The 20,798-nt window shown below is 48.7% G+C and overlaps 1 protein-coding gene across 1 annotated transcript in view; it reads right to left on the reverse strand.

Moving 5' to 3' along the window:
- LOC103207213 overlaps positions 1–20,798 on the reverse strand; it is a 207,685-nt gene that overhangs the window by 17,870 nt on the left and 169,017 nt on the right. Inside the window, exons 48-63 of the mRNA XM_042782527.1 lie at positions 20,075–20,171; positions 19,415–19,527; positions 18,649–18,774; positions 16,329–16,457; positions 14,277–14,384; positions 12,699–12,761; positions 11,714–11,848; positions 9,152–9,236; positions 7,889–8,027; positions 6,844–6,977; positions 6,599–6,633; positions 6,389–6,505; positions 5,250–5,398; positions 5,061–5,145; positions 4,387–4,443; positions 3,801–3,925 (exon numbers count right to left, since the gene is read on the reverse strand). Coding sequence (XP_042638461.1) covers positions 3,801–3,925; positions 4,387–4,443; positions 5,061–5,145; positions 5,250–5,398; positions 6,389–6,505; positions 6,599–6,633; positions 6,844–6,977; positions 7,889–8,027; positions 9,152–9,236; positions 11,714–11,848; positions 12,699–12,761; positions 14,277–14,384; positions 16,329–16,457; positions 18,649–18,774; positions 19,415–19,527; positions 20,075–20,171 — 1,697 coding nt within the window. The remainder of the gene's footprint in view (positions 1–3,800; positions 3,926–4,386; positions 4,444–5,060; positions 5,146–5,249; positions 5,399–6,388; positions 6,506–6,598; positions 6,634–6,843; positions 6,978–7,888; positions 8,028–9,151; positions 9,237–11,713; positions 11,849–12,698; positions 12,762–14,276; positions 14,385–16,328; positions 16,458–18,648; positions 18,775–19,414; positions 19,528–20,074; positions 20,172–20,798) is intronic.

The following is a 20,798-nucleotide window of genomic DNA, read 5'->3' on the forward strand; positions in this document are numbered from 1 at the left end:
AGTCTTTGCTCTTCACCGACTCAGCACTTCAAGTCCTCTTCACCTTCAGCAAGCTAGGCCTGTCATCTGCATATCACAGGTTGTTAATGAGTCTTCCTCTAATCCTGATGCCACGTTCTTCTTCAGATAGTCCAGCTTCTCATATCATTTGCTCAGCACATAGATTGAATAAATATGGTAAGAAGATACAACCCTGACATACACCTTTCCTGATTTTAAGCCACGCCGTATCCCCTTGTTGTGTTCAAACGACTGTCTCTTGGTCTGTCTACAGATTTCTCCTGAGTACAATCAAGTGTTCTGGAATTTCCATTCTTCACGATGTTATCCGTGATGTGTTCTGATTCACATGTCGAATGCCTTTGCATAGTCAGTAAAACACAGGTGAACATCTTTCTGGTATTCTTTACTTTCAGCCAAGATCCATCTGACATCAGTATAATATGACTAGTTCTACATCCTCCTCTGAATCTGGCTTGAATATTTGGCATCCCTATCAACCATTTTTGAATTATCCTCAGCAAAATTTTACGGGTGTGTGGTATCAGTGGCATTAAGGAGTTCTGGTGGTGCAGTGGTTAAGGCATTGGGCTGCTAAACACAAAGGCCAGCAGTTTGAACCCAGTGGTCGCTCTGCAGGGAAAGATGAGGCAGTCTGCTTCCATCAAGATTAACAGCCTTGGAAATCCTGTGGGGCGGTTCTACGTTGACCTGCAGAGTCCATGAGTCGGAATCGATTCGATGGCAGTGGGCTGGGATTCATACCATGGTTTGATGAGTTCCACATTCTGTTGGATCACCTTTCTTTGGAAGGAGCACCAACATAGATCTCTTCCAATCAATTGGCCAGGTAGCTATCTATTAAGTTTCTTGGCATGGTTGAGTGAGCACCTTCCAGTTCTGCATCTGTTTGGTAAAACATTTCATTTGGTATTCTGTCAATTCCTGGAGTCTTGTGTTTGCCAACGTCTTCAATGCAACTTGAACTTCTTCCTTCAATATCGTTGTTTCTTGATCATATGCTACTTCCTGAAATGGTTGAATGCCAACCAGTTATTTTTGATACAGTGACTCTGTGTATTCCTTCCATCTTCTTTAGATACTTCCTGCATCATTCAATATTTTGCCCATAGAATCCTTCAATGTTGCAACTCGAGGCTTGAATTTTTCTTCAGTTCTTTCAGCTTGAGAAATGCCAAGCATGTTCTTCCCTTTTGATTTTCTAACTCCAGGTCTTTGTGCATTTCATTAGAATACTTAATTTTATCTTCTCAAGCTGCCCTTTGAATCTTCTGTTCACCTCTTTTATGTCATAATTTCTTCTTTTCACTTTAGCTATTCTATGCTTAAGAGCAAGTTTCAGAGTCTCTTCTGACATCCATTTTGGTCTTTTCTTTCCTTCCTGTCTTTTTAATGGTCTTTTGCTTTCTTCATGTGTAATATCCTTTTTGTCATCCTACAATACTTCTGATCTTTGATCATTAGTGTTCAATGTGTCAAATCTGTTCTTGAGATGATCTCTAAATTCAGGTAGGATATACTCAAGGTTGTATTTTGACTCACATGGGCTTGTTTTAATTTTCTTCCATTTCAACTTGAACTTGCACATGAACAGTTGGTGGTCTGTTCCACAGTGGCCCCCTGGCCTTGTTCTGACTGATGGTATTGAGCTCCTCCTTTGTCTCTTTCCACAGATGGAGTCGATTTTCTTCCTATGTATCCCATCTGATGGGTCCATATGTATAGTCACTGTTTACATTGTTGGAAAGGGTATTTAAAACGAAGAAGTTGTTGGTCTTGAAAACTCTATCATGGGATCTCTGGCATCATTTCTATGACCAAGGCTATATTTTCCAACTACTTATGCTTCTTCTTTGTTTCCAGCTTTCACATTCCAGTCACTAGTAATTATCAGTGCATCTAGATTGATGTTTGGTCCATTTCAGACTGCAGAAGTTCATAAAAATCTTCAATTTCTTCATCTTTGGCATTAGTGGTTGGTGTGTAAGTTTGAGTAATAGCTGTATTAACTTGTCTTCCTTGTAGGTGTATGGACACTATCCTATCACTGACAATATTGTACTTAAGGCTAGATCTTGAAATTTTTTTTTTTGATGGTGAATGTGATACCATTTCTCTTCTATTTGTCAATTTCCAGCATGGTAGGCCATTTGATTGTCTGATTTTTAAAAAATTTATTGTGATTTGAGTTTAAATTTACAGAGCAAAATTTGTTTTACATTCAACAGCTCATGTACATTTGATTTCATGCCCCAATTACCATCCCTGACCAGGACAAACTCTCCTCACCTCAAGTCCCTGTGACTACCTCCTCCCTGTGCCCTTCTTAACTATGCATTCCTGTCTGTCCAGCTTTCCCTCTGGGTGAATGAATGCTGTCCCTCTGGTGCTCCATGGACCAATTGTTCTGAGGGGTGTATCTCCCTGGAGTAGGTAGGTGTATCACCTTTGGTTAGGTGTTCTGCATGTAGGTCTTTCTACTGTTGGGCTGAGAGCCAATTCATGGGAGTAAGTTCAATTCTAGGCCCAAAGGGTAACCCAGGGCCATAGTCTTGGGGGTTCCACCAGACTCCATCTGATCAGTAATTCTGGTCATTTTTTGGGTTTTTGAATTTTTTCCACATTTTTCCTCCCACTCTATCCAGGATCCCCAGTTTTGATCTCTTTCTGAGTGGTTGGCATTAGTAGACAGGCACCATCTAATTCTGGTTGTCTGACTGAACGCCAGTCCATTTCAGCTCACTAATACCTAGGATTTATGGATTCCATTTCATTTCTGACAACTTCCAGTTTTCCAAGATTCATATTCATACATTCCAGATTCCAAGTATTAATAGATGTTTGCAACTGTTCCTTCGCATTTTGAGTTGTGCCCCATCAGCAGCAAATAAAGGTCCTGAAAGCTTTACTGCATCCACATCATTAAGGTCCTGAATGCTTTACTCCATTGTTAAAATTGTCATTAAATTTGACTCTACTTTGTGGAAGCTCTCTTCCCTAGTTGTTTTCTAAGTGCCTTCCCACCTGAGGGGCTCATCTTCCAGCACCGTCTCAGACAATTATCTGCTGCTATTCATGAGGTTTTTAGTGACCTATTTTGTTTGGAAAAAGACCACCATGTCCTTCCTCCAAGTCTGTCCTAGTCTGGAAGCTCCACTGAAACCTGTCCACCCTGGGTAACCCTATTGGTATTTGAAATCCTAGTGGCACAACCTCCAGCCTCACAGCAACACCAACATGGAAGCCACCGCAGCATTGCAAGCTGACAGACGAGTGCTGGAAGAACCTCAGAAAGAGTGTCACTGTTTTTACCAACAGTGTGAAAAAAGATACATGATGCTGTTCTCAGAACAATTTCTGCCACAGATTTTTGGCCCAGCCCTATAGATAAAGATCTCTCCAGGACAGACTTCAGGTCCCATTCAGAAGGCTTCCAGAAAAAAGCTATGGACCCACTCAACAATTTGGTTTATGTATCCACACAGCCCTGGCAAAAGTGGGGCTGCCACTATAAGTCTGCCTCTTCTCCTCACCTGTACCAGGGACACTTGCCATTGAGTTGATTGAACCCATGGTGATCTCAGGTGTGTGAGTGTAACTATCTCCATAGGATTTTCAGTGGCTGAATTTTTGGATGTAAATCACCAGGCTTTCCCCCAAACTACCTCTGTGTGGACTTGAACTCCAACCTTTTAATTGGCAGCCAGGTGTGTTAACTGCTTACACCCAGAGACTTGCCATGATTCAGAAATGACTGGGCAGCAATTGGTTGCCCTTACCTGTAGTGAGTGTTTATTGCAGGCTCTTGCCAGGGTAGGATGTAGCCTCCTCGGACATGAAGGTTGATGTGGTCAAGGGGGGCAGCCAGGGTCTTCCACACCCCTGCAGATTCCTCACCAGATTCCTGGGAGGGAGAAGGTGGACAAGGAGAGGAGACAGAAAAGTAAAAGATGTGAGCGTGAGCACGTGTTTCACTCCACCTCCTTCCTTTCCAGGAGGCACGTTGACTAGTTACCAGAATGCTGCCAGCCGTGGGAAAGTCTCATTCTCAGCCCTGCCAGCAGCTCTGGGAACCCAAACGTTCTCTGTATTCAACGAAGGGCCAAGACGTCCTTCCTTCTGAAGGTGCTCCAAGAACATAGGGGAGGGGAGTGACGAGGGCCAAGGTTTGAGACAGGTCCTCAGATGTTCTCTATTTGTAAACTCATATGTGAACTTTCATTTAGACAAACCCTGCCGTGGCCAGAAGCGTTGGACAGTGTTGCCCTAGAGAATCTGGGCCAGAAATCAGGAGCACAATCTGGCCACCTCTTTAGCCTTCAAGGAGCAGTCTGGCTCTGCACAAACCCACAGGTGAGCTCTTACCGTGTGGTAGTCATACCAGCGGGCTCTGGGGAAGTACGCAGAGATCTGCCGGGCACCCTGGAACACAAAATCCACACACTGTTAGGGATGTGCTGTGAAGGAAACACGTTAATCTTCATTTCCCAGACATGTTCAGTAGAATTAAGACCAAAATGGGAATTGTATTACTGATGTCAAGAGTTTGAGAGGTTTTATTGTAAAAGTCTTAGGAAAATCTTCTTAAAACACGCAGAAAGATGGACTTATACAAAAATCAAATTTTATAAGGATGCAAGGTGATAAAATTCTAAAATGTTAGATCAAAGGGTCATGTGATTTCACTAAGGAAGATCTTGGGGAGGGAGGAGGTCTCTCTCAGAGTCCCCAGACAGTAGACATGGTTTGCCTGCCAGGAAGGAGCTGGATATGTCCTTATCATTTGCAACGCACTGCTAACTTAAAAGGTGGTAGTTCCAACCCACCCAGTGGCAGAAAGACCAGGGATTATGCTTTTGTAAAGATTATAGCCAAGAAAATGCTATGGAACTCAGCTCTGCTGAGTCAGACTCCAGGAGTCAGAGTCGATGCCACAGCCAAGGGCAACAGGAAGCCCGACGAGGGGGCGGTCCTTATGGTTCTCCTCTGTGCTTTGGGTGATGAGATTGGAAGGTTTCTGACAGCCACTGGGAACTCACACTTTCCAGCACGGGGCTGATCAGGATGGCAGGGCCCAGCATGAACTGACGGTCGATGTCCCAGGTCACGCTGTCGTTTGGAAACCTTAAAGGGTACATAAGAAGCACTCACCTCTGCTGGCACGCCTGCAGTGTGGGGTGCTTACCGCACACACCCAGGCCTTCTGCACGGGAAGAGGCATGACTCACTCGTGGAGAAGGGGCCGCACGACAGTGCTGCCCTCGGTGTGGGCCTTGTGCATCAGGGTGTAGAGGTATGGCAGCAGGGTGTATCGGGTCTGCAGGACCCTCCTGGAAATGTCCTCAAAGTAGGCATCCCAGGACACAGGGTCTTGCCTCTGAAGGAGAGGGGAGAGGACCCATTCACTGCCCCCAGTCGTGTCAGAGAAGGCTCAGCAGACCCACCTCACACGTTGGCCAACCTGACTCCTTCCTTCCCTCCCAGCCAGCCATTTAGAAACTGGAGGGTGTGCTCGCCTCCAATCGCCAATTCCTATGTCACTGCACGAGTCTAACTTCGAACCCTTGTGTGTGTGGAGGCAGGACTCCAGGCAGCACAGACACCTCTTGGTGGGTTTGAGCAAAATACAAACTAAGTATTTTTTAAAGGACAGGGGCTTCTCCTCTGCCAGCCCGTTGGGAGCCGTACAAATCTCTCTCTCACTGGCCCTGTTCTCCCAGGAGATGAGAAAGGTGGATTGTTAAGAGGTGTTGGTAACTGTGGGGTTCAGGGTTCAGAGTTCTTTGGGATTTCCACAAAATGGGCAGTCAGGTTATATTAATTCCTTCTTGGGTAGTGAGTGTGACATCTGTGGGGTGGTGGAACTATCCTTCGTGATATGACAGTGGATTCAGGACATGACGCATTTGTCAAACCCACAAAAGTGCATCCTAATGCCAACTGTGTGCTTTGGTGAACAGCGATGTATCAGTATTGGCTGATCAATTGTAACAACTGTAGCCCTTGTATCAAATGTATCCGCTGTAGCAAATGTAAAAACCAAACTCAAGGCTCTCCAATCACTTATGACTCCTAGCAATCACCACTGGGTTTTCAAGGCTGTAAATCTTCACGGAAGTAGACTGTCTACTCTTTCTTCCTCGGAGCGGCTGGTGAGTTTGAACGGACGACCTTCTGGTTAGTGGTCAAGTGCCTTCTCCACTGCACCCCCAAGAGGTAAGATTTTAATAACAGGGGAAGTGTATGTGGGAGGGCATGTTATTTGGGAATTCTCTGTACGTGATTTTCCTGTAAACCCCAAACTGCTCTCACATGGACAGTGCATTAAGGACAGGACACGATTGGAGGGTGTGCGCGGCTGCCTCACCCGGGTCCCCATGGTGTTGTGGTTCCTGGAGAAGGGATAGAAGGCCCCCAGCTGCATCCAGCGGAGACACAGCTCATAGTTCGCATTCCCGGAGAACCCACAGATGTCTGCTCCTGTCTGCAAAGCACAACATCAGGCATGAAGTGGGGTGTGTGCGGGCTGCAGGCCCTGGGACCTGGCTGTGTAGGCATAAGGGCCAGGACCACTTACATAAGACATTCCAAAGAGGCTGAATTCCATCATGCCTGCAATAAGAAGACACCACAGGGTTGGACCAAGTAAGACTTGGGGAGGGGAAAGTTTCACCTGCCTCTTCCGTAGCCCGTTAGAAAGTCCTGGGCACCTTCTGGTGAAAATGTCTGAAGATGTGTGTACACCAACACCCACACCTTGTTGATTTCACCCCACACTCCAGCCCCCACCCACCCACCCATCCCAGGAACAAGCCCCCTCACCGATGACAGACTTCCTCAGCTGGTCCCATGAAGCTGCGTTGTGGCCCAGCCAGTGTCCTCCCCAGCGGCCAGAGGAGGGGAAGGTGGAGCGGGTGATGACAATGCCTCGCTGCCCCGTCACCTCCTGCACAGCCCTGGGGACAGGGACAAAGAGGAGATTGAAGGGGCTTTAAGGACATCACACAGGCAGCAGCTGCAGCCTGAGCAAAGGCGACAGGAGCTCTTTCTGCACCGGGAGCTTCTCTCTGGGAGGACCCACCATCTGCACGGGATGCTAAGAGCCCTGGTGACTTCCAGAGGGCAGCTGCGTGACATCAGCCCCCAGAGCAGCACTGCCTTCTGTTACCAACACTGAATTAGCCAGTTGTCTACGTGGACGTCAGGAGCCCAGGTGGCCCACTTGTTAAGCACATGGCTGTTAACTGAAAGGCAGTAAGAACCCACCAGCCATGCCCAGGAGAAAGGTGAGGCGGTTGGTTCCATTAAGATTGACAGCCTTGGAGACCCTTTGGGGCAGTGCCACCTTGTCCTCTAGGGGCGCTGTGGGTCAGAATGGACTCCACGGCAGTGGGTGTGGTTTGGGCTCTGCTTCTGTGAAGATTGACAGCCTTGGAGACCCTGTGGGCAGTTCCACTCTGTCCTCTAGGGGCGCTGTGGGTCAGAATCGACTCCACGGCAATGGGTGTGGTTTGGGCTTTGCTTCTGTAAGATTGACAGCCTTGCAGACCCTGTGGGCAGTTCCACTCTGTCCTCTAGGGGCGCTGTGGGTCTGAATGACTCCACGCAGTGGTTGTGGTTATGGTCCACGTGGGACCCAGGAGAGGGCAATCCCTCCGTCCAGCGTCGTCCCACCCACTTGCAAGTGTCCTGCCTCGCAGCCTTGTCAGAGGGTTTCCCACCCCCTTTAACTGAGGAAACGGAGAAGGGGGGTAAGAGTCCAGGATGACTGGGAGAGCAAGGAGCGGAGCTGAGGTTGGGGAGACCTGCTCCCCCTCCAGGGGCAGCCCTGTGCACGCAGAGTCTCGTGGAGGAAGGGCACACTCACTCTTGGGTGCGCCTGGTCTGCGCCCAGCCGTACAGGCTGTGCACGTCGTAGTGCCGCGCCGGGGAGCCGTCCGCCAGCACCTGCCCACTCTCCATGCACAGGGTCTCGCTGCTCAGGCCCCTGTCCCGGGACTCCAGATCTGAGGGGAAATTTTCATTCTTTCCACAGAGACTGTGGAAATGTGAATTCATGAGACGTGCCCGTCATTTGATGTCTCCCCATTTCCACCAGCAATTCTTTCACTAGTACCAGGTCCAAGGTAAGGGTGTGTAGTCCACACAACCCACATTTGGTGACATTATTACTGACGAGGGGTGAGGACAGGGCGTGGAGCTATGGGAGCTTAATGGCTCCCTGGGTGGTGAGAACCGTTAAGCACTGGAGTCCTGGCAGAAAGGTTGGTGGTTCTAATCCTCTCAGAGGCGCCTTGGAAGAAAGGCCTGGTGATGTGTTTCCAAAAGGTCCCAACCTTGAAAACCCCATGGAGCAGTTCTCCTCTGAGACACACGGGATCGCCCTGAGTCGGAATCCACTCCACATCAACCAAGGGCATCCCGGCCCAAGTAGCACCCAATACCCTCTCTTGTTGCCGTGTCTGTCTCTCCCACTAGATGGCAGTGTTCTCAAGGGACTAGCTCTTGTTTCACCCAACTCTGTTAATGTCCCCCCATCTCTATTTGAATTAAGAGAGGAAAGAGAAAATGAACGAGTGGGTTGCTGGACAGTGGGCAGCATAGCAGTGACCTAGACATCAAGAGACTTGGTTTCTAAATCCTGTCCCTCAAATGAGCAGTGCAGCACTTTGGGGAGGTGGGCCCCTCCATCCTGGGCCTCTGTAAGGGGAGAGGGCTCACTTCCTGAGACCTCTTCCATCCCAGCATCCTCTGGGCCTCTCTACCTATTCGCACCACAGTCCATTCAGGGAGTCCTTCATAGAGGGTCTTTGAACATGGGCAGAGAGAGGCAGGGACTAGGTTTCATTGTCTAATCAAGAAACAGAAAGGGAGGGAGAGGGAGAGAGAGAGAGAGAGAAGGGGGTTGTTGGTCACCAAGGGAACCAGATGCGTCAAGCTTTCTCGGTTCCGTCCTCAGCATCCCTCTCCTTATTTCCGGGCTTGCACCTCTTCCCACTTACGATTATTCTATTGTTTTGTTTTGTTGCCGTTTTTGCCTGTGACTGTGTTCTGTCTGCAACACTGGCCTTCACTTGGCTGTCAGGGTTTGGGACCGAGAACAACTTGATGTAATAACCACTGTACATACATGGCATGTAGGGAGGGTTATTCAGAGTGTTGTCCCGGCAGCCGCTGACAGATCCGTTCACGAAGTTCGATGGTTCGTTCATATCCTAAAGTGAGTTAGCAAAGAGGAGTCCACGAATCAGGGCCATATGGCCTTCGCTGCAGAAGACGTTCAGGGAGGCGGCTGGGTTGTCTGGAAGCCTCACACCAGCCACATGTACTCTCCTTAACCCCAGGCACAGACCCAGAGGGGCTCTAAGCAAACGTGTGGGCTTCAAGGGTGTCAGCGCCTTGTGGTACAAACAATTCACATGCTCGGCCGCTAGCCAAAGGTTGGAGGTTTGTGTCCAGCTAGATGCCCCGCTGAAGAAAGGCCACTGCAACCCCCTGAGCAAAGTCTGCGGTAACCCACACGGGGTCTCAGGCGTTGCAGTGGGTTCCACGTCAACCAGTGTCAGCTGACTTAGCGTTTTTGAGGTTTGGCGGACTACTTCCTACTGGCAAAAATATTGAGACGGGGCCCACCCAGAGCCTAAGGAAATCCTTCACGATTCACCTCCCCACCGAGAAGCCACCTTGGCCTTCTAGGCATGGGTTCTCCACTGGTATCTGCAGCCAATGGCCAACAGGATCTCCCCCTGCCCTTCTTAGCCCAATAGCTTGAACTAAGTGTGGAGCTCTGGTCGTGTAGTGGGTAAGGGTTTAGCTGCCAATCAGAAGGTCGGTCGTTCAAACCCACCAGCTGCTTCACAAGAAGAAGATGAGGTAATCTACTTCCATAAAGATTTACAGCCTTGGAAACCCAATGGGGGTTGCTATGAGTCAGAATTGACTCAATGTCAGTGGGTTTGGTTTTTGTAAATCTGACACCAGTGTAGAGCAAGTTCAAGGAGGGCTTGCCTCACTTTCTGTAGTAGACACCTTCCTGGAAAGCTGTTGGTAACTCCAAAACAAATCTGGAAATGAGACCATGCTTGAGAGGACTTACTGCATAAACACAGAGTAAGGACCCCTGGGGTGAATGTTCCCTGCCCACCTATCAGTAAAGAAGTTGGAGTTGGTATATGAGACCATTTTAAACCGCATATACTAAGGGCAGGTGAACACATCTAGGGCAGTATTTACACTCCTAGTTACCCCTCACAGCTTTCCCTCTGCTGGCACAGAGCCCAGCGGTATCGGCCTCTCTTAGTCCTCACAGCTGCCCCGTCTCCTCCCTGTCCGATTTTCCTCTCCGGGCTAGTTGTGTCCTTTCTTGTGTCTGCTCTGTGCCTAGCTTTCCTGGTGGGGTGTGTGTGTAACCAGCAGGCCTCAGGGCTGGCCGTGGCCTCACAGCTTTGTCACTAGATGAGTTGAGAGCTTCCTGCAGCCTGGCCCCCATCCAAGTGGCTCTGCAGAGAGCTGACCTAGACCACGCTCAAGATTCAGGCCACTGGACAGAGGGGAGGGAAATTGGGACACTGACATGTTCCCACTTCTAGAAAGACACCAGTGGGAGAATCCAGAAGCCCTGGTGGCGCAGCGGTTAAGCACTCAGTCACCAACTGAAAGGTTGGCCATTCCAACCCAGCAGCTGCTCTGCAGGAGAAAGATGTGGCAGTCGGCTTCATTAAAGATTCCCTCCGTGGCTGGTCAGTGGATTCTGACTCCTAGGGACCCTGTAGGACAGAGTCAAACTGCCCCCATTAGGTCTCCAAGGCTGTAAGTCTCTATGGAAGCAAAGCCCAAACCAAACCCACTGCCATGGATTCAATTCCAACTCACAGCACCCCTAGAAGACAGAGTGGAACTGCCCCAGAGGGCTTCCAAGGCTGTCATCTTTATGGAAGCCTACTGCCTTGTTTCTCCTCTCACAGAGTGGCTGGTGGGTTCAAAGTGCCACCGTTTTTAGTTAGCAGTCAAGTGCTTTAGCCACTGCAGCACTAGGGCTCTGATCCGTTGAGATGGCAGCCTAGGGAACCCTCTGTGGCTGTTTCACTCTATCCTGTAGGGTCACTTTGAGTGTCATCTCCATGACAGCAGTAGGGTGGGTTTAAGAGAGTATGGAATGGGCATCCCAGAGGTTCTCAGGAAGTCCTGCTCTTGAGCCCATGCATGAGGGCAGCACACCTGGATGGTGTTTCTAAGGCAACAGGTCACATGAGTTCCCCAGCACCTCTGTACTGGGAAGGTAGGAATGTAAGACATCCCTCGGCTTCCTCCTGGTCTGCCCCAAGTCTGACCTGTGCAGTGAGCTCCCTCCCCACCAGCTTCTGGGTGGGTGTAACCTGTGGGAGGCACTGGGGGGGTGGGGGGAGAAGCATTCCCCCTCCTCCTTATCCTGGCAGCACCTCCTCCATGTGCTCCAACGTCCAAGGACGATGGGGCCCAGCAGGTGGCAGTCCTCTCCCCATGCCTTCCTTCCATAACGGCACCCTCCCCAATGTCCAAGGACAGTGGGCAGTCATCTCCCCATGCCTTCCTTCCATAACAGCACCCTCCCTCACGTCTCCTTACCTCTAGCCCCAGCTCTTCTAGTCTCGGGACTGCTCCACATTCCTGGCCAGGACCAAGTCCAGAGAAAAACAACCAAAGGTGCACTTACGAGCAGCAGGCCATCAAACTTGAGGCTCCTCTCTGGCTCCCGAGGGTTTTCGTAGAGCTCTTGAATCTCTCTCTTCCACCACGCAGCTGTACTATTGCGTAAGAAGTCGGGAAACGCCACATGGGCCCTGTACAGCTGGGACACAACAAATGCTCACGGTCCAGGGCAGCAAGGGCAGCCGGGCCAAGGCCAGACGCATGGTGTCTGACCTCACTCAGATCTGCTGCCACCTCCCAGTCCACTGGGACACAGAGAGGCCAGACAAGGCCAACCACACTCTCATTTTCCTGGAGCAGCTACGGGATGTGTTTTATGGCTGGGCACTCAATCATGAGGCAGAGCCTAAACTGAACATCAAAGATGGTGCTGCAGAACTCAGGAGATGCCAGACAGGTACCCTGGCTCCGGCGAGTGCCAGCAATGCTTAGACCAAGGGCAGTGCTCCTATGAAGGGCTTGCATTTCTTGCTCCATGCAGACAGTTCATTCAAGCCCAGTCTGTTCATAATGGACACCTCTTCACTGAAAATATTCTAGACTTTGGTTCACTGGTTCTCAAGCAACTTCAGTGTCAAACCAAGCACTGCCCCCTAAAGGCACTCATGGAGGGCTTCACTTGTGACTTCCTGCTACTCATTTCCATTACAGTTGTTGGTTGAGTTTTCTATTTGACCACCTCTCTCTGCCAAGAAAGGAGTTCTGGTTAAAGCATTGGGCTCCTAACCAGAAGGTTGGCAGTTCAAAACCATCACCGCTCCATGGGAGAAAGATGAGGCAATCTGCTCCCTTAAAGACTGACAGCCTTGGAACCCTATAGGGCAGTTCTATTCTTTCCTAAAAGGTCACTAAGAGTCATAATAGACTCAATGGCCATGGATTTCTGTTTTTTGGTTTTCTGCCAAGAATCTACCAATTCACAAGCACACTCAGATTAAAGCTACAACACACAAGGATCCAGATGTTTGGGACATTGTTGACAACTGTACCTTCACCTGAGTCTCGTGGTCAAGAGACCCATCCACATTAACGTTGGGCAGATCCGGCCAAGCCTAGAGCAGAAGAAGAAACATCAAAACCTTTAGAAGAGTGGTGCCCACAACAGTGAGAGGTTCCGCATTGGACCCTGACACTCTGCAGCTCCGGAAAAATGCCCACGGATCTCGGGCTTCAGATTGGACAGGCAGCGATGAGACCTCGCGGTGACCGCACTGGGAGCTCAAGATGCAGGCCACAGTTTCCGAAGCCTCCCTTCTGAACGTAGTGATTGGCTTTGTCATAGCCCCCAAACAATCCCTGTCAGATCATTATAGACCCTGACACAATGTTCCCTCCACAAACAATGACTGGGAAGGAGGACTCCAAAGAAGGAAGACTGAGTTCCAGTCCCAGCTCGTAAAGCTTAGCCTCAACACTTGGAACCAATATTGTGGACTTTTGGGGGTCCAATCTAAAGAGCCTTATAAAATCCATGGTAAAGTAACCATTTCCTCTGTAGCTGGAAGGACATGAACCCTACACATGTACTAATTGGGGCATACGGTGAACACTCCTTCAGTGCTTACTGTGTGCAGGGCACTGTTCTGGGGCCTGATCTGTGGAAATTTAAGTGGAAAATGGTGCTGTTTTCTGACTTTGTAGATAGTAGCTCAGTGCTTGGCTGTGTGTTGTACCTTTTGAGGATTGTGATACAGACAAGGAGAAACAGGAAATGCTGAAGTAGCCACTAACAGCTGCATAGGACAACATTTAAGTTGGTTCCTGAGGAGCAGATAGTGTTGGCAGAGCTGAGAAGATAACGTTCAAAGCACCATGAGCTGAGTGTGTGCCCCAAGCGATAGGAAGCAGTGAGATATGTCATGAGAAGAGTCTGGCTCCTCTTCTCTGGTATTAGGGAGCCCCCGAGGTGTTGCTGTAATAGGTGAGGACTGAGGTCATGGGAGGAGCTAAAGGAGAGGAGGCGAGGGACAAGCTGCAAGACCTAGAGTGGATTTAGACATGTGCGTGTTGTTAGTTGCCAGGTCAAATCCAACTCGTGGAGACCTCATGTGTGTCTGAGTACAAATGTCCCTCACAGAGTTCTTGCCTGCAATCTTTATGGGAATCGATTGACAGGCCTTGCTTCTATGGTGCTGCCGGGTAGGACCGAACACCAGCCCTTAGGTTAGCAGCTGACTGCAAGCTCGTACCACTCAGGGAGCTTGATTTAGGGCTGGAGGTTGATGAAGCCCCATGGGTCAAAGAGGAGAAGGAGTTTTCAGTGTGGGTGAGTGGGAGACACGGAGTTCAGGGTGATTCTCAAAAGGTTCCTTGTATCTGGGAAATGCCCAGCTGGAACACGGTGGGGTGGGATAGACCCGAATGTTTCCAGACAACAAAGCAAAGCGTGCTGAGGGTTAGACCTGTAACCTCGGTGTGAGTATGGTGCTGAGCACATCAGCGTCAGACAGCTTCCTACTCTCATAATCCATTACTTGCCCATTGTATTTTTCCAGGATTTATTGAAAGCACCTTCGACTCAAGATGTGTGAGGCTGATTAATTACATGCACCTTCTCCTCAGCTCACCTTCCCCCAGACAATGTCATTGCTGTCCGGCCATTTGATGAACACATCGCTTGCCTGCCCCCTGGTGAAGGGGAGGTACCCGGTCTCGTTGCCAGAAATGGCGGGGTCCTGCGGGGAAGGGATTAAAAACAGAAGAAGTGAGAAACACATCTCCAGGGAACGTCCTCTCCAAAATTCCAACCGATAAGGCTCAACACCTAAGACCACGGAGAGTTCTCCTCATGTCTGCTTGGCTTGTTACTGCCCCTGTTGCCGTTAAGTTGATTCCGACTCACAGCAACGCAACACAAGTGTCCCACAGTGTTCACAAGGCTGTTGTCTTACAGAAGCAGACTGCCTCATCTTCCTCCCCCAGAGCCGCCGGTGGGTTCGAACTGCTACCGAGCGCTTAAGCACTGCACCAAAGGGAGGGTGTCCCAGGTACCCAAATATGACATCACCCCCTTATGAAGGATCATCTTTCACAGGGAGTAAGAAACTTTGTCAATAAATGAAGATGTCTTCCTAGCCTATAGAAGATACCCACCCACAGAAGGAAGGACATTTTTAAATACTGTAGAAATGAAATATGACACAACAGAGCGATTTTACAATGTGTAGTAATCTATTTCTAAAAAAGCCAATTCATTGAGTTTCCACAGTATAATACCAATGTTCCTTAAGGACACAAACAGTTCGTCTATTCTGTGACCAACTTGTCTACCTCAAGTACTTTCTCCCGTCCCCCACACCTCCCTCCTGTTCCACTGTTCTCCATCCTAGTGTCCTGTTCACAGCCAGTGGTCACATCTGTTAGCCCATCAAAGTCACCCACCCTTATGTCTATTTGTTGGCTCTCTTGCCCCACTAGAATGTAAGTCCTGTAAGAGGAAGTCTATCACCTTATCAACTAATCAGTATATAATTATATATATATATATTATGCTCATATATCTATATATATGCACACATACATACACATATAAGTTAGTTGATAAGATCATGGATTTTTTTTCTTATAGGGCTTACGTGTGTGTGTGAGAGAGAGAGAGAGAGAGAGAGAGAGAGAGAGACTGCAGGAGCCCAGTGTCACAGTGGCTAAGTCCTCAGCTGGTAACTGAAAGGCTGGCTCTCTATGTAAGTGTATATGTCATTAGGGCAGGGGTTGTCCAATGGCCAGGGCTCAATATCTGAGTGAAGGAATGAATGAATAGGGCAGCAAATTACACTTTACTTCCTAGAAGCTGGAAGGCAGGACCATCTGCAGGTGACCAGTTCTATTTATGGAGGTGGATGGCTTCCAATATAGAACCCTAAATTGGTATTCTGGGGGAGTTCTGGTGGCATAATGCCTAAGGCACTTGACTGCTAACCAGAAAGCTGGAGGTTCAAACCCACCAGCCACTCCTCAGAAAGAAGCTTGGACAGTCTACTTCCACAGAATTACCACCGTGGAAACTCAAGGAGGGGTTGGCATTCTGGATTTAACTGGTCGTTTGTGAGTTTGATCAGGGGTCCCTGAGCTATTCCCTCTGAGGACTGAACACAATGCAAAAATGCAACCACTGCCATGGAGTCAGATCCGACTCATAGCAACCCCACCTTGGGTTTCCAAGGCAGTATCACTACGGAAGTACATTGCCCAACCTTCCTTCTGAGAAGTGGCTGGTAGGTTTGAACCACCAGCCTTCCGGTTAGCAGTCAAGTGCCTTAGGCACTATGCCACCAGAGCTCCGAGGACTGAACAGGGAGACACACTTCCCCATAGCCAGTGTCTTAGCCTACTTCTAACTCTACCAAGAGGATGGGAATAATAAAGTATACGCCAGGAGCAGGCATTTATGAAAAATAAACATCACAAAGTATCACCTTCCAAAAGCCAGTTTTTGGTTTGTTCTTTTGTCCTTTGTTTGGTTTTTAATTTTTTTTAATTTTTAAATAATTGTAGATTCCCAAAAAGTTGCAAAGAAGTGCAGGGAGTCATGTGTATCCTTCACCCTGCTTTCCCCAGAGCTATTGTTTTGGAACTGGGTGTGTGGAAACAGAAAGCAGAAAGTCTGTCAAGACACCCACCAGAATGGGGATGAATCGCATGCCACTTTTCTTCATGCGGTTAACCAGGTGCGCTAGGTCTCTGAAGCTGGGGTTGAGGGTGAAGTCCAGCTTGCGCTCCATGTAGTCCATGTCCACGTGCTGCACGTCCTGCAGGGAGGAGCAAGCTCGGCATTAGGACCCTGCGTCCCCACCCAGGCCACCAGGACTCCTCTGTCGGCCCCAGCTACCCTGAGTTCTTTCCTCGTGAGCCCACATGAGACTCTTCACTTCTCCTGATTCCGGCACGGACCTCAGCTCTTCTCCTTCTCTTTCCCCACCTGGAATTCTCACCCCTTTCCTTCCCTCAGCTCCTGTCTTCCCCACTCATCAAGTCTCAAACCCCTGGAGCCTTCAGACACAGTGCTTGTTGAGTCATTCAAGGGCAGAAAGCAGAGGTATCCGAGAAACTGGGAGCGTTGTACGTCTGGGTCTCTTTCCCACAGTAGACCTGACCAAATTTATTTGCATTTATGACTACACTACGTTACTGCTTCCTGAAATGGATATATTTCTGCCATCCTCCCAAGACTGGACTGTTCTTGAGGTAAGAACCATGTCTCCCCTTCTCTCTATACACAGTACCAATCACGGTTTTCACGCACGAGACTATCTCAGTCTATGATGCCTAAAACAAACCCAAATCCACTGCCACTGAGTGGGCTCACAGCACCCCTAGAGGACAGAGCTGAATTACCCTATGGGGTCTCCAAGGCTGCCAATCTTCATGGAAGCAAAACCCAAACCAAGCCCACTGCTGACCAGCCAATTCTGACTCACAGTGCCCCTAGAGGACATAGGAGAACTGTCCCATAGAGTTTCTAAGGCTGTCAATCTTTACGGAAGCAGACTGCCTCATCTTTCTTCCATGGAGCAGCGGGTGGGTTCCAACCCCCGACCTTTTGGTTAGCAGCCAAATGCTTTAACCACTACACCACCAGACCTTCTTTGAATGATGCCTAGAGAGGTTAATATCCAGGTGAGAAAACAGATGGTGCCTGGAGGGGATGATCACCACTATTGCATTAAGCCTCTAGGTCACACTTGGTGGGGGGGACACTCCTGTTTAAACCACAGCCGAGAAAACAATGAACTGACATATTATTAATATTGATTGCTTTGGTAGGGCAGATTTTTAGGTTTTTTTCTTTTTCTTTCTTTTACTTTCCTATCTTTTCTTCAATTTCAGTTTAATAAGAGCATATCATAGAAGTAACTAAAAACAGTTCTTAGTAGGATAGCAGTATGGAGAAACAGAAGCCTAGATGTTTGTGTCAAATTGTCTTGCATGAGGCATCATAGCACCCCATCGCATCCTCATCTTCCAAGTGCTAATTCTAAGACCTTAGGAGAAGACTGGAGAGCAGGGAACAGGAGTGAGTGCTGAGGAACTGGCAATTAGAGGAGCACAAGCCCACCGTCTGCGGACTCTGCTGTGATACACATACATATCACGGTCATACACAGGGTTAAAGCACTGGCTGCTAACCAAAAGGTCAGTGGTTTGAACCTGCCAGCCAGTCCGTGGGAGTTAGATGAAGCAGTCTGCTTCTGTAAAGATTGACAGCCTTGGAAACCCTCTGGGGCAGTTCCACTCTGTCCTCTAGGGGCACTGTGACTCAGAATTGACTTGATGGCAGTTGGTTTTATTGGGTTGCGTGTTTATATGTGTGTTTCAGAGAAAGTGTGGCTTGGCTTTCGCTGCTTTCGTTCACATTGTTCCCTCACAGGCACCATCTCCAAGAATGGTCATAGGATAATCTCTTACATCCCCACTTACCAGTTGCCATTGAGTCACTCCTGACTCATGGTGACCCCAGGTGTCTCAGAGTAGAACTGCTCCACGGGGTTTGCAGTGCTCTGACCTTCTGGAAACAGATCAGCAAGACTTTCTTCCACAAAGTCTCTGGGTGGATTCAAACTACCAACATCCTGGTTAGTAGCCAAGCACTCAACCATTTGCATTACCCAGGGACTCTGACACCCATTCAGAAGTCCTAGAGCCGTAGGTGAAGCCCTACCATGGCCCCTGCAGGACACTCCTCATAAGATCAGGAGCAGTAATACTGTTCCAGCCACGACCGGCTGAAGGCTTTGGGCAAGGCTTCCTTTGAGCCCTTGTGCTACAAGGGGACCAGAGATACATTTAAGAGGCAGCAGATGTCCCCCTAGGCCATTGCTACCTTTTCTTCTTATATTGAAATACAGTCACATCCATAATTCCTATGAACATATTTTCAACACATAATTGGCCACAAATCCCCAAAGCTAATTACACCACGGGCAGAGTGGGATTTCATACATAAGGGATCTGGGCTGCCACCATCGCATCGTACAAATCAGAGATCTCAGTATCGTTATGGTATCCATAGCGACTCAGCTGGAATCCCAAGGCCCAGTATGGAGTCATCACTGGCCGGCCAATCAGCTAGAACAGAAAAGAGAGAAATGGATCTATGTAAACTCTCTAGGGAAGAAAGGTCTGTGGCCTTATATGTGAAGCACCTGGACATTGTCTACTGAGTGCTGTTGACACAAGTCTTCATTCAAGGAAAGTAAAGTGGAATCAAAGCAGAACAGCCGTGGGGTTTCAGAAGGACGGTGACTTTTCCGTCAAAGTGCCCCATAGTCTTGACTCCCGTCAGGAAACCAGTGCGGTGGTTATCACTGAATAGAGATTCCTAGGAATGCTTTTTACCAAACAGCTAAGAAACAGATATATCTCTCTAGAGGGTGAAAAAGAGGAAGCCCCTCAACTATATGGGTTGATGTAGCATGGCAACAGTGAGCTCACACACAGCAGTGATCGTGAGGAGGGTGCCGGACCGGGCAAGGTTTCCATGTGATCCATAAGGGCTCTGTGGGTCAGAACCACCGCGACAGCACCCAACGACAACAACAACATGGAGGGGCTCTTAACATGCCGTCACGTCTCTCAGCTCAAATCTGTCTTTCAGGAAAGACAGCAATAACACAGTGGGGACATCACGGGCCTAACACAATCTCAAGAATGTGATAATGCCTGGTAACGATTTGGTGATTTCTCAACGGATAGAATGGCTGCCAACCTCGGTGTACTGCTGAGTGACGAGTTCAGGGGTTGGCCCCAAAACCACATAAAAGTCCAAAATCCCTCCTGTGGTGCGGTATGTCAGGGCAGGGGTGGGCTGGAGCATCACATCTGTAAGGAAAGGTAAAAGGTGAGAACATCGTTGGAGTCCAGCCACCCAGATCAGGAGCCCATCCGAACATGTGCCGCATGGCTTTCTCTCTGGTCCTTTAATGTTCACCCTCTAGAAAGTCCTCACCCAGCAGAATCAGAGATGTTGAAGATACCCCCAACATACATGCTTTCAACATCAGATATCACTCTGTGAAAAGAGCTACAGGGTCACAGTCACACAAGAGCAGGTGCCATGTTTAGTCAACATGTTGCCCCTAATAGCTGAACTACACCAAAAAAACAAACCAAACCCATTGCTGTCAAGTCAACTCTGACTCATGGCAATGCCATGTTGACAGAATACAACTGAGCACCATAGGGTTTTCTTGTCTAAGATCTTTACAGAAGCCAATTGAATACTTGGCCTAGAGCTAATCTTGATACACATGGAATGATGAATGAATGAATGGAAGATCAGTTGGATTGCTCCATTTCCCTTGGCCCTACTTCCCAACAAGGTGATCTCGGCTGTTTCTGGGTCCACAGGGAGGGTGCCCAGTCTTACCCATGGCATTGCTGTTGAGCAGAAGCACTCCGTGGGCACTGCCATCCCCCTCCAGTGCCATGTAGTAGGGGTGCACGCCATAGGAGTTCTTCTTGTACTGGGAGTCATGGAGAAGAAGATAAAATCCAAGAAAGTGTTTCCACATCACAACCCAAACAGCAAACTCTTCCCCCACATTAGAGACTTGACTCAGCAGCATGTCTTCGACAGAGCCTTCCTTGAGTCCTCCCTCCTGCCCCAAGTGCTGCCACCCGCATGCCCTTCTTGTTTCTTATTGCATAATTCTGTCATGGCACCGACTCCACTCTGGAGTCATCATTTCCACATCTCTCTCGCCACCAGTCAATTCCTCCAAGAGCAAAGACAATGTCTTATTAAATTCAGAGCTAAGTACTAGGGAATGTGCCTGACATGTAGAATATGTTAAATAAAGTTTGTAAAATAAATAAGATGTATAGTCCATAGGGTAAATATACGTAAGTCTTTTAGAGACAAAAAAAAAAAAAAGACTATAAGATTTATTAATGGAAGATGAAGCCGCAGGAATACTAAACCTGTTGCCCTGGGTCCATTCCAACTCAGTGCGACCCAATAGGACACAGGAGAAGTAACCCATAGGGTTTCGAAGGCTGGAATCTTTTCAAGGCAGATTGCCACATCTTCCTCCATGGAGCGGCTGCTGGACTCTAACTGTCAACCTTTCAGTTAGCAGCCAAGTGCTTAA

This window comes from Orycteropus afer, unplaced genomic scaffold (genome assembly GCF_000298275.1).
Source record: "Orycteropus afer afer isolate SDZICR_OR568_19922 unplaced genomic scaffold, OryAfe1.0 scaffold00358, whole genome shotgun sequence".
NCBI lineage: Eukaryota > Metazoa > Chordata > Mammalia > Tubulidentata > Orycteropodidae > Orycteropus > Orycteropus afer.